General features: G+C 46.9%; 1 protein-coding gene across 1 annotated transcript in view; it reads left to right on the top strand.

Annotated features, from left to right (window-relative positions):
• The window catches only part of LOC127571023 (leucine-rich repeat-containing protein 24-like), a 50,333-nt gene that overhangs the window by 24,975 nt on the left and 12,729 nt on the right, over positions 1-12,629 (top strand). Inside the window, 1 exon segment of the mRNA XM_052017005.1 lies at positions 2,687-2,965. Coding sequence (XP_051872965.1) covers positions 2,687-2,965 — 279 coding nt within the window.

Here is a 12,629-nt window from a genome sequence, read left to right as displayed (position 1 = left end):
GAATCAAGAACTTAGAGGGCATAGGTTTAAGGTGAGAGGAGAGAGATTTAATAGGAACCTGTGGGGCAACTTTTTCACCCAGAAATGCCAGCAAATGGGACTAGCTTAGATTGGCATCTTGGTCGGCATGGACCAGTTGGGCTGAAGGGCCTGTTTCCAGGACTTCCAGAAGGAGCATTGCATGCAGCAACAGCTATGGCTCCGTGCTTAGCATTCTCACCTCTGACCCAGGAGGTTGTGAGTTCCCGTCGCATCCCCTAGATGTGAGCACGTGCATCTCCTCCAATGCAGCTCTGAGGTGTGCTGCATGATTGGAGGTGCCTTCTTTTGAAAGTGATGTTAAACTAAAGCCTTGTCTGCTCCTTCAGGTAATAAATCCTGTGAATCAATCCCCAAAGAAGAGCAGGATTCTTCCCGCTGTCCTGGCCAGCAATTATCCATCTGTCAACAGTTTGTGGGAGCTTGCTGTGTACAGATTGGTCGCTGAGATTTCCTACCACAGGACAACACCTTATAAAGGACCTCATTGGCTGTAAAGTGCTTTGGAACAATCTGACATTACAGAAATAGAAGATGTTCATTTTGTACACAATACAGTGGTCATTCTTCCTACAAATTTAATATTGGCACTAGAATTAAAAAGGGAAAGGTTCGGGCAATTATCTTAATACATTTGTTGTAAGGAATAGGACAACTCGACATTAAACACGACCATTTTTTTTCAGAACTTCAATGTGACAGCCAATGAGATGCAAATTGTGTGCTGTTATCTTGGTCGGCATGGACAAGTTGGGCCGAATGGCCTGTTTCTGTGCTGTATGACTGTATAACACTGCTTGTGTCAGCTTTTTCCCGTCCAGAATCCTGGGTGATCTCCCCTCCAAATGCTGACCAGGTACAATCTGCCTAGCGAGGTAGTCACAGGGATCATCAATCTCTTCAGAGTTTATAATGACCTTGAAAATCTGAGATTTTTAGATAAGATAAGATTTCTTTATTAGTCACATGTACATTGAAACACACAGTGAAATGCATCTTTTTGTGTAGAGTGTTCTGGGGGCAGCCCGCAGGTGTCGCCACGCTTCCGGTGCCAACAAAGCATGCCCACAACTTCCTAACCTGTACGTTTTTTTGGAATGTGGGAGGAAACTGGAGCACCCGGAGGAAACCCATGCAGACACAGGGAGAACGTACAAACTCCTTACAGACAGTGGCTGGAATTGAACCCGGCTCGCTGGCGCTTTAAAGCGTTAAGCTAACTGCTACACTATTGAGCCTGTTGTCTCTTTTGTAACTCAACGATGTCCAAAAGCCAATGAAGTACATTGAAGTGTAATGGCAACTAATTGAACACGGGAGCTCCTACAGACAGCAACAGACCAGATAATCTGGTTCACTGAGGTTAGAGGTGAAAGTGTTCCAGGAAGAACTTCCCTGCTCTCCTTCAAATGCCACAGTGGACCTTTTGCATCCACTTGGGAGGGCAGACAAGGTCTTGGGTCAAAGTCTCAGCAGACGTTTGGCTCCAGTGCTGCTTGAGTTCGGGTGTTAGGCAGATCTACATCGGGGGGACTTGGGCCAAGAGCTTCAGAGGAGGTCATGCTCCCAACCAACCCAGGACAGATAAAGAACCTTTATCTTAGCATGAGTAATGGACATGCATATTCCTGTCAGAAAGCTAACAGCTGAAAGGCTTCCCTCTGTGTTAACAGGCTGAAGATGTGCCTCCCCAGGTGAAGGGCTGCTCCAGTGGTAAATTGGTTTATTATTGTCACTTGTACGAAGGTACAGTGAAAAACTTGTCTTGCATACCGTCCATACAGATCAATTCATTACACAGTGCATCAAGGCAGTACAGGGTAAAAACAATAACAGAATGCAGAATAAAGTTACAGAGAAAGTGTAGTGCAGGCAGTGCATCTTATCGTACTGGGGACCGTTCAATAGTCTCATAACAGCAGGATAGAAGCTATCCTTGAGCCTGGTGGTACGTGCTTTCAGGTTTTTGTATCTTCTGCCTGATTGGGGGGGGGGGTAGAAGAAAGAATGTCTGGGGTGGGAGGGGTCTTTGATTACGTTGGCTGCTTTCCCGAGGCAGCAGGAAGGGTAGGCAGTGTCAATGGAGGGGAGGCTGGTTTGCGTGATGGACTGGGCTGTGTCCACAACTCTCTGCAGTTTCTTACAGTCTTGGCTAAAGCAGTTACTATACCAAGCCGTGATGCTGCTGGATAGGAACTGGTATTAAAAACTTGTAAGAGTCTTCAGGGACATGTCAAATTTCCTTACTCTTCTGAGGAAGTAGAGGCATTGGTGTGTTTTATTGGCTGTAGTATCCACGTGGCTGGACTAGGACAAATTGTTGGTGATATTTACACCTTGGAACCATCTCCACCTCGGCACCACTGATGTAGACAGGGGCACGTACACCACCCTGCTTCCTGAAGTCAATGACTAGCTGCTGCATAACCACGAAACAATGCGAATGCTGCAAAATCCCACCTAATTCACCCAAGCCCTTGCCCGGTCCTATTTATGTGACCCCAAGCGCACAGCTATGAATTTGGTTTGATATCGCCCAGCCAGCCTCCCAGTCCTGGGACACAGGCATGGTCAACCGATGTTGACGGTGACCACACTCCATGAACAAATAATTAAAAGGAATATTTTTCTTCTTGGATTCTTTCAGACAATATTCCTGCAAGACAATAGTATCACTCGCATCCGTTGTAAGGACTTTTCCCATCTCTCCAAACTCCAGAACCTCTACATTCAGAACAACAGCCTGGACACTATAGAGGCTGGAGCCCTGACCCAACAGCGCTCCCTGGTGGAGCTTGCGCTCAATGGCAACCGGATCCAACAACTGGACCGCAGCATCTTCAAGGGGTTGCAGCACCTACGGGTCCTGTACCTGGCAGCCAATCAGATCACCCAGCTGGCAGGCTTCACCTTCCACGAACTTCAGGTAAACTGGGGGAGAGAGTGGGCGTGGGGGGAGAAGGGGAAGTGGGGAGAGTCAGGAATGGTTCCAGAGGACTGGAAAATTGCAAATGTCACTCCATCCTTTTTAAGAAGGGAGGGAGGCAAAAGACAGGACATTATAGGCCAGTTAGCCTGACTTCAGTGGTTGGTAAGGTTTTAGAGTCCATCATTAAGGATGAGGTTTTAGGGTACTTGGAAGCTCATGATAAAATAGGCCAAAGTCAGCATGGTTTCCTCAAGGGGGGATCTTGCCTGACAAATCTGATGGAATTCTTTGAGGATGTAATAAGCAGGATAGACAAAGGAGAGTCAGTGGCTGTTGTTTACTTGGATTTTCAGAAGGCTTTGCCGAGGTTCCGCACATGAGGCTGCTAAACGAGGTAGGAGCTAACTCATTTCGAGAGGACTAGAATATAAAAGCAAGGGTGTAATGCTGAGGCTTCATAAGGCGTTGGTCAGACCACATTTGGAGTATTGTGAGCAGTTTTGGGCCCCATATCTAAGGAAGGATGTGCTGGCAGTGGAGAGGGTCCAGAGGAGGTTTATGAGAATGATCCCAGGGATGAAAGGGTTAACGTATGACGTGCGTTTGATGTCCCTGGGTTTGTACTCGCTGGAGTTTAGAAGAATGAGGGGGATCTCATTGAAAGACATGGATAGAAGATTGGCTGACTGGCAGAAGGCAAAGAGTGGGAATAAAGGGGGCCTTTTCTGGTTGGCTGCCGGTGACTAGTGGTGTTCCGCAGGGGTCAGTGTTGGGTCCACTACTTTTCACGTTCTAGATCAATGATCTGGATGACGGAATTGATGGCTTTGTGGTCAAGTTTGTGGGTGATACGAAGATAGGTAGTGGGGCAGGCAGTGTTGAAGCAGGGAGTCTGCAGAAGGACTTGGACAGGTTGGGAGAATGGGCAAAGAAGTGGCTGATGGAATACAGCGTAGGGAAGTGTACGGTCATGCACTTTGGCAGAAGGAATAAAGGTGTAGACTATTTTCTAAATGGGGAGAGAATTCAGAAATTGGAGCTGTAAAGGGACTTGGGAGTCCTAGTGCAGGATTCCCTGAAGGTTAACTTGCAGGTTGAGTCGGCAGTAAGGAAGGCAAAGGCAATGTTAGCATTCATTTCGAGAGGACTAGAACATAAAAGCAAGGATGTAATGCTGAGGCTTTATAAGGTGTTGGTCAGACCACATTTGGAATACTGTGAGCAGTTTTGGGCCCCATATCTAAGGAAGGATGTGCTGGCATTGGAGAGGGTCCAGAGGAGGTTTACAAGAATGATCCCGGGGATGAAAGGGTTAACGTATGAGGGGCGTTTGCTGGCTCTGGGCCTGTACTCACTGGAGTTTAGATGGATGAGGGGGAATCTCATTGAAACCTAACAAATATTGAAAGGCCTGGATTGAGTGGACGTGGAGAGGATGTTTCCAGTGGTGGGAGAGTCTAGGACCAGACGTCACAGCCTCAACAGAAGGATGTCCCTTTAGAACAGAGATGAGGAGGAACTTCTTTAGCCAGAGGGTGGTGAATCTGTGGAATTCATTGCCACAGATGGCTGTGGAGGCCAAGTCATTGGGTATATTTAAAGCAGAGGTTGATAGGTTCTTGATTAGAAAGGGCGTCAAAGGTTACGGGGAGAAGGCAGGAGAATGGGGTTGAGAGGGAAAATTAAATCAGCCATAATCGAATGGCAGAGCAGACTCTATGGGCTGAATAGCGTAATTCTGCTCCTATGTCTTAGGGTCATATGGAGAGAGGGGGTCGGGGGAGAGCAGGGGCAGGGGAAAGAACAGTGGGAGGAACTGCAGGGGAAAGATGTGAGAATGGGGAAGATAGAGGGGTGGGGGAGGGAGGGATCAGTGGAGAGTGGGGGCAGGAAATAGAATGGGGAGAGTGAGGCAAGGCGAGGGGGGGAGAAAGAGCGGGGTCGGGGAAAAGATGAAGGAGAGAGCGGGGGCACAGGAGAGTGGGGACAGGGAGAGCGCGGGGGTTGGGGAACAGAGGGGATTGGCGAAGGGATATTTCAGATTTCCAAAGTTCACAGTGCTTTTGCTTTTGAGAAAGGTGTGATTAACAGACCCCTTGTCTGTTTTCATGGTTGACTGGCAAATGAGATTTTGTCATTGAGTCTCACAGCCCAGAAACAGGCCCTTCAGCCCATCGTGTGTGTGTTGACAATCAACTACCAATCTCTACTAATCCCATTTACCAGCTCTCGGTTCATAGCCTTCTATGCAACCATGTTTAAAGTGCTCATCTCAATACTTCCTAAGCGTTGTGAGAGTACCTTACTCTAACACCCCCTCAGGGAATGATTTCCAGATTTCAACCATCCTCTGGGTGAAAAATTCTTCCTTAAATCCCCCCGAAGCCTCCCATACCTTGTATAAAGTCAGAAACAGGCCCTTCAGCCCAACTCATCAAGGTGCCCACCCAAGTCAGTCCCATTTGCCTGTGTTTGGCCCATGTCCCTCTAAACTTTTCCTAACCATGTACTTATCCAAATGTCCTCTGTATTAAACCAGTCCCCTCTGGTCATTGACACCTCTGTGATGGAGAAAGATTTCTCACCATCTTCCCAATATTTGACCCTCATAATATTTTATACATCAGTCAGGTCCCCCCTCAGCCTCAGCTGCTCCAAAGAAAACAAGCCCAGCCTCTCCGGATAACTGAACTGGGAGCCAAGAGACAGAGTGAAAACATCGAGAACAAAGAGGCAATTAACACCTACCAGAAGAAACACCTTTGGTGTTAGTTTATTATTGGCACTTGTACCGAGGTACAGTGAAAAACTTGTCTTGCACACCGATCGTACAGGTCAATTCATTACACAGTGCAGTTACATTGAGTTAGTACAGAGTGCATTGATGTACAGGTAAAAACAATAACAGTACAGAGTAAAGTGTCACAGCTACAGAGAAAGTGCAGTGCAATAAGGTGCAAGGTCGCAACAAGGTAGATCGTGAGGTCACAGTCCATCTTATCATATAAGGGAACCTTTCAATAGTCTTATCACAGTGGGATAGAAGCTGTCCTTGAGCCTGGTGGTACGTGCCCTCAGGCTCCTGTATCTTCTACCTGATGGAAGAGGAGAGAAGAGAGAATGACCCGGGTGGGTGGGGTCTTTGATTATGCTGGCTGCTTCACCAAGACAGCAAGAGTCCATGGAGGGGAGGCTGGTTTCTGTGACGTGCTAGGCTGTGTCCACAACTCTCTGCAGTTTCTTGCGGTCCTGGGCAGAGCAATTGCCGTACCAATCCGTGATGCATCCGGATAGGATGCTTTCTATGGTGCATCGATAAAAGTGGGTAGAGGCCTCCCGAAGCAAGAACTCTGGCTTGATGTGAGCGTCCTTGACTCCATCCCACAATCAACCAATTCAGACTAGTCTTTGCCATTGCTCCTGACCGATAAGCAGTTGAAAAGACCACATCCCAGCTAAAAATAAACAAGGGATCAGGTGGCACTCCACTTCAAAAAAAAGGATCAGATAAGTACCCCCATGAAATTGACAGCGAACAGCTTCAAATCCACAACCTCTTTGTCCAAGTCAGGGAAACGGATATACCAGAGGACCTCAGAGATGGCATAATCCAGACCAAATTCAAGAGAGTGATGAGTCTCCCTGCCGTCTGCCACAGGGAAAGTCACCGGGAGGGTCCTCCTGCCTCATCCCAGTGACTGGAGGACTCCTTCCCAAATCACAGTGTGGAGGCACCCTGGACGTGATCATCACCATACACTGCTTCAAGAGATGGGCAGCCACACCCACCACACCTGGACTTCATCAACCTCACTAAAGCCTTTACCCTCAACCAGGAGAGACTGTCAAAAAAAGTTCAAAGTCAGCTGCTGTTGTGAAGCAGATTTGAGGTCTCGAAGGACAAGGACTCTGAGCACAGCGATAAATGATTTATTTACAAAGACAAATGTGGGGAAAGGGTAATGGGAATAACACACACGCGCATCAGTGATAGCGAGCGTGGGAAAATAGCAACAGAATACACGCACACACGCGCACACACACACAGACACACACGCGCACACACACACAGACACACAGACACAGGCGCACAGACACACGCACGCACACACACACACACACACGGTACAGATACCCGCCATACCCACACTAAGATGCTCCCACCCCTCTTAACAATGCACACTTTACCAACGATTTCTCCAGCACCGTTTCACAGTGCTCGGCCTGGAGCGAAGCAGGGTCATCCCTCGGAGACTGAAGAGGCCAAGCCAAGCACATGTGGCACTCTTTATAGGGCTGGGGGGTGTCCAGCCCAGGTAATTTAAAAAGGCCAATGGCCAGGTGTGTGCTGATGGGTGGGGCAGGACCAAACCTTGATTGGCAGTGGTGTATCTTCTGACCAGGTAGGGGCAGTGCTGTCATCTGACCAGGTAGGGGCAGTGTTGTCACGCAACAGCCACGACCCTCCACAATACAGCTGCCCACAGAAATGTGTCTTTACCGTATGCCTGCCCTACAATAGCCTGCGAGCTCTGATCCTAACTAACGGGTGTACAACTGAGCCAATCCCGGTGAAGACCTGCTTGTGTTGCAGTCCGGCACATTCTTCAATCTCTCTTGCTGCATCTAAACTCGAAAGGGAGTGCAGCTGATCTTCAGAACTCACGGGAAGCTGTTCAATGTACAGCCACTGCAGTCCAGAACCAAGGTCTCTGGCAGAGTGATGGTGCTGCCTTATTACAGCTCCAGCGACCCGCATTCGATTCTGACCCCTGGTGCTGTCTGTGTGGAGTTTGCACGTTCTCCCTGTGACTGCATAGGCTCCCCCCCCACCCCCGGATCAGTTGGTTTGCTTCCGTGTCCCGCAGAGGTGCGGGTTGGTAGGTTAATTGGCTCCTGTAATTACCCCTCATGTAGATGAGTGATCGGTGAATCAGGGTAGAATTGATGGGTGTGTAATAGAAGATGATTTAGGGGGAAATAAGTACGGGATCAGGACTGATGGGAGTGCTCTGAGAGCCAGCATTACATCCGATGGGCTGAATAGCCTCTTCCTCTGTAATAAGCTACCATGGACCTGAGTAGTCAGGCTATAGTATGCAGGCAAAGTTCAACCCGTGTGCTCTCAGAGGCTAAACTCCAAGTCATCATCGATTGTTCACTGAAGATTACAAGAGGATAAGTCTTAACATCCACAAGCAAAGGACCTCTACCAATCTAATCCCACTATAAACATTTCCAAGCGAGCTCTTGGAGAACGTGAACCACTTCAGCAAAGTCGGGCATCAATTCCAAAATTCACTATTGCCTTTAATGCACCAGCACAGCCTTTGGTTGGTGCTTAAATATCAACACCTCAAACCTGGTAGAAAACTCGTGGTCTACCAGGCAGCAGTGTTCCCTGCCCTTCCATATCCTTCTGAGACCTGAACTACTTGCAAAAGGGACTTCAAGGCACCGGAAAAATACCATCAATGCTGCCTCTGCTAAATCCTCCAAATTCAGTGGCAGGACAAGCAAACCAACGTCAGTGTCCTCTCCCTGAACTACATCCCCAGCATTAGATTAGTCAAATATGCCAGGGTGCAATGAAATTCCTTACTCACGCGAAGCTCTCAGAGTAAGCTTTATACATAGTAATAATAAATACAGCGAGTGCAAAACAGCAGAATGGTGCAAAGATCGTAGTGCAAAAAGAAATGCTAAAGTGACAATAGTAGATTAAACAAAAGAGATAGAATTAAGGGTTCAAGAATGTGGCAGGACCACCAGGGAGGGGATATGAAAGAGGTGATTGGTTCACGGGTCCGACAGCAGTGGGGAAGAAGCTGTTCTTGAGTCTGGATGTCCGGGCTTTCAAGCTCCTGTATCTTCTCCCAGAAGGTAGGTGAGACAAAAGGGAATGGCCAAGGGTGATAGGCATCCTTGACAATACTGTCAGCCTTCCTGTAGCAACGCACCACGAAGAGGGAGTGGATGGAAGGAGGTGAGGAGCTTGTGACGGACTGGGCTACGTTTACCACTCTCTGCAGGTTCCGTCGGTCCAGAGCAGAGCAGTTACCAGACCAGGCTGAGATGCTTGTTGCATCCTCCACGTCTTACGTTCGCTCAACAATAGCATGCAAGCCATCATCCTCACCAACGAGTCTACAACCAAATTAATCTTTCGGATCTACTAGAAAAAGAATAATTAAATGCAGTCAGCTGTGCTGGGGAGACCATTTTGTTCACATGCCTGACAGCAAACTCCCAAAACAGACACTTTGTTCCAAGCTCGAGGAAAAGATTGAAGGGTGTGTTCAAAACCTCCTCGACAAAGTACAACATCCCGACTGATTCTTAGTAATCCCTCTCCCAGGACTACTCAAAGTGAAGAAGGAACATTCAGAGTGGTAATGAAAGCCTGGAGTCCATGCACACAGAAGCCCAGCATGGAGGATGGAATGAACACAACACCTCACGAACTACCTACCCACCCCACTTGTGGAAGAGTCTAAACCTCTCTCATTGGCCTTATCCGAGAACCCATAAAACAGGAATGGGGGCGTATCTCAGAAAACTGTTGAGCGTAATGCTAACTCATTAGGGAAGCACGTCTGTTGATTCAGTCAACTGAACCTAAAGCAGAGGGTATACAATATTGCATAATCATGTGACTGTTTCTTAATTTAGTAGGAAACCCACCAACCTTTTTAGTTGCACTTAAGTTCAAGTTTATTGTTGTCATAGGCATATGTACATGGTATAACTGCCATGAAGATTAGCTTTTTGCAGTAGCACAGTACGTTACAAGACAAGGACAAGCATAGTTAACATAAACTTAAATTAACATCCATCATCAAAGATCCCCACCATCCAGGCTGTGCCATCTTCTCACAGCTCCCATTAGGCAGGAGGTACAGAAGCCTGAAGTCCCACACCACCGGGTTCAGGAACAGCTACTTCCCTTCAACCATTCGGTTCTTGAACCAACCGGCACAACCCTAGTTACAAGATCACAAGACAAGGGAGCAGAAGTAGGCCATTCGGCCCATCAAGTCTGCTCCAAAGAAAAGGGGGAAAAAAAGAAAAAGAAATGAGAAATGGTGGGGGGGGGGGGGAATGAGAAGAAAAAAAAACATTTCTAGCCCCAATTTCTGGCCTTATCCCCATATCCCTTGATACTTTGACTAATTAGATATCTATGTATCTCCTCCTTAAACGCCTCCAATGATCGGGCCTCCACAGCTGTACTTGGCAAGGAATTCCACAAATTCACCGCCCTCTGGCTAAAGAAATTTCTCCTCATCTGTTTTAAACCCGTACCCTCTAATTCTAAGATTGTGCCCTCTGGTCCTGGACTCACCCACCAAGGGAAACAGCCTAGCCACATCTACTCTGTCCTTTCCTATCAACATTTTAAATGTTTCTATGAGGTCCCCTCTCATTCTTCTGTACTCCAGTGAGTACAGTCCAAGAGCCGACAAACGCTCATCATACGTAAGCCCTTTCATTCCTGGAATCATCCTCGTAAATCTCCTCTGAACCCTCTCCAACATTAGCACATCCTTCCTAAGATAAGGGGCCCAAAACTGTACACAGTATTCCAAATGAGGCCTCACTAGTGCCCCGTAGAGCCTCATCAACACTTCCTTGCTATATACACTATACCTCTCGAAATGAATGCCAACATAGCATTCGCTTTCCTTACCACCGATCCGACCTGGTGGTTAACCTTTAGGGTATCCTGCACGAGTACCCCCAAGTCCCTTTGTACTTCTGTACTTTGAATTTTCTCCCCTTCTAGATAATAATCTGCCTGTTTATTTCTGTTTCCAAAGTGTACAACTGCACATTTCTCAACATTGAATCTCATCTGCCATTTCCTTGCCCATTCTCCTAAACTATCTAGGTCTCTCTGCAACCTTCCTGTCTCCTCAATACTCTCTACTCCTCCACCTATCTTGGTGTCATCCGCAAACTTAGCCACAAAACCATTTACTCCATCATCCAAATCATTAATGTACAAGGTAAAAAGAAGCGGCCCCAGCACCGACCCCAGCGGAACACCACTAGTAACCGGACCAACCAGAACAGGATCCTTTTTATTCCCACCCTTTTCTTCCTGCCAACCAGCCAATGCTCCACCCATTCTGTTATCCTACCTGTAATTCCATGACCTCTCATCTTATTAATCAGTCTCTCATGCGGCACCTTGTCGAAGGCCTTTTGAAAGTCTAAATACACAATATCTACCGCCTCTCACTTATCCACCCTACCTGAGATTTCTTCATTGGTTGGTCAGGCAGGATCTACCCTTCATGAAACCATGTTGGCTTGGACCTATCTTGCCTTGCACCTCTAGGTATTCCATAACCTCATCCTTGAGGATCGATTCTAATAACTTTCCCACATCCGACGTCAGACTAATAGGTCTGTAATTTCCTTTATGCTGCCTCCCACCTTTCTTATACAGCGGAACTACATTTGCGACCCTCCAGTCCTCCGGAACCATGCTGGAGTCTATCGATTCCTGGAAAATTATCACCAATGCCTCCGTTATCTCTAAAGCCACCTGCTTCAGAACCCAGGGATGTACCTCATCCGGTCTGGGAGACTTATCAGTCTTTAGTCCATTTAGTTTTCCTAGCACCTTCTCTCTAGTAATCTTAACTGAACTCAGTTCCATTCCGTGAGACCCCTGACTAACCGGCACATTGCTGATGTCCTCCACGGTGAAGACCGATGCAAAATACTCATTTAGTTCCTCTGCCATCTCTTTATCATCGATTATAATCTCTGCCGTACCGTTATCGATTGGTCCTATATCAACCTGTGTCTCTCTTTTCCTCCTTATATATTTTTTAAAAACTCTTAGTATCCTTTTGAATGTTATCTGCCAACTTCCTTCCATAATTCATCTTTTCTTTCCTAATGACCTTCTTAGTTTATTTCTGTAGGTTTTTAAAAGTTTCCCAGTCTTCTGTTTTCCCACTAATTTTTGCTTCCTTGTATGCCCTCCCTTTTGCTTTTATTTTAGCCTTCACCTTTGTTATCCACATTTGTGCCTTTTTTCCATTCAAAACCTTTTTTCTTGGAATATATCTATCTTGCATTTTCCTTATTTCTTGTAGAAATTCCTTCCATTTCTGCTCTGCCGTCCCTCCAGCTAGCTTACTCTTCCAATCAATTTGGGCCAACTCCTCTCTCATACCACTGTAATTTCCTTTGTTCCACTGAAATATCGATACACCAGTTATCAGCTTCTCCTTCTCAAATTTGAAACTGAACTCAATCATATTGTGATCACTAGTTCCTAATGGTTCCTTTATCTTTAGTTCCCTAATCACCTCCGGTTCGTTACACAGCACCCAATCCAAAACAGCCGATCCCCTGGTGGGCTCATCAACAAGTTGCTCCAAAAAAACCGTCCCATAGACATTCCACAAACTCACTCTCCTGAGATCCACTGCCTTGCTGGATTTCCCAGTCCACCTTCATGTTAAAATCCCCCATGATTATCTTCACGTTGTCACTCTGGCACACTTTTTCTACTTCAAACTACAACTTATGGTCCACTTCCTGACTACTATTAGGGGGCCTATATATAACTGCTACTATTGTCCTTTTACCCTTGCTATTTCTTAGCTCCACCCAGAAGGATTCCACCTCCTCTGACCCA

Source organism: Pristis pectinata, chromosome 5 (genome assembly GCF_009764475.1).
Source record: "Pristis pectinata isolate sPriPec2 chromosome 5, sPriPec2.1.pri, whole genome shotgun sequence".
NCBI classification, from domain to species: Eukaryota; Metazoa; Chordata; class Chondrichthyes; order Rhinopristiformes; family Pristidae; genus Pristis; species Pristis pectinata.
Note: the sequence above shows the minus strand (reverse complement) of the source record. Positions and strands in the feature narration are given on the sequence as shown.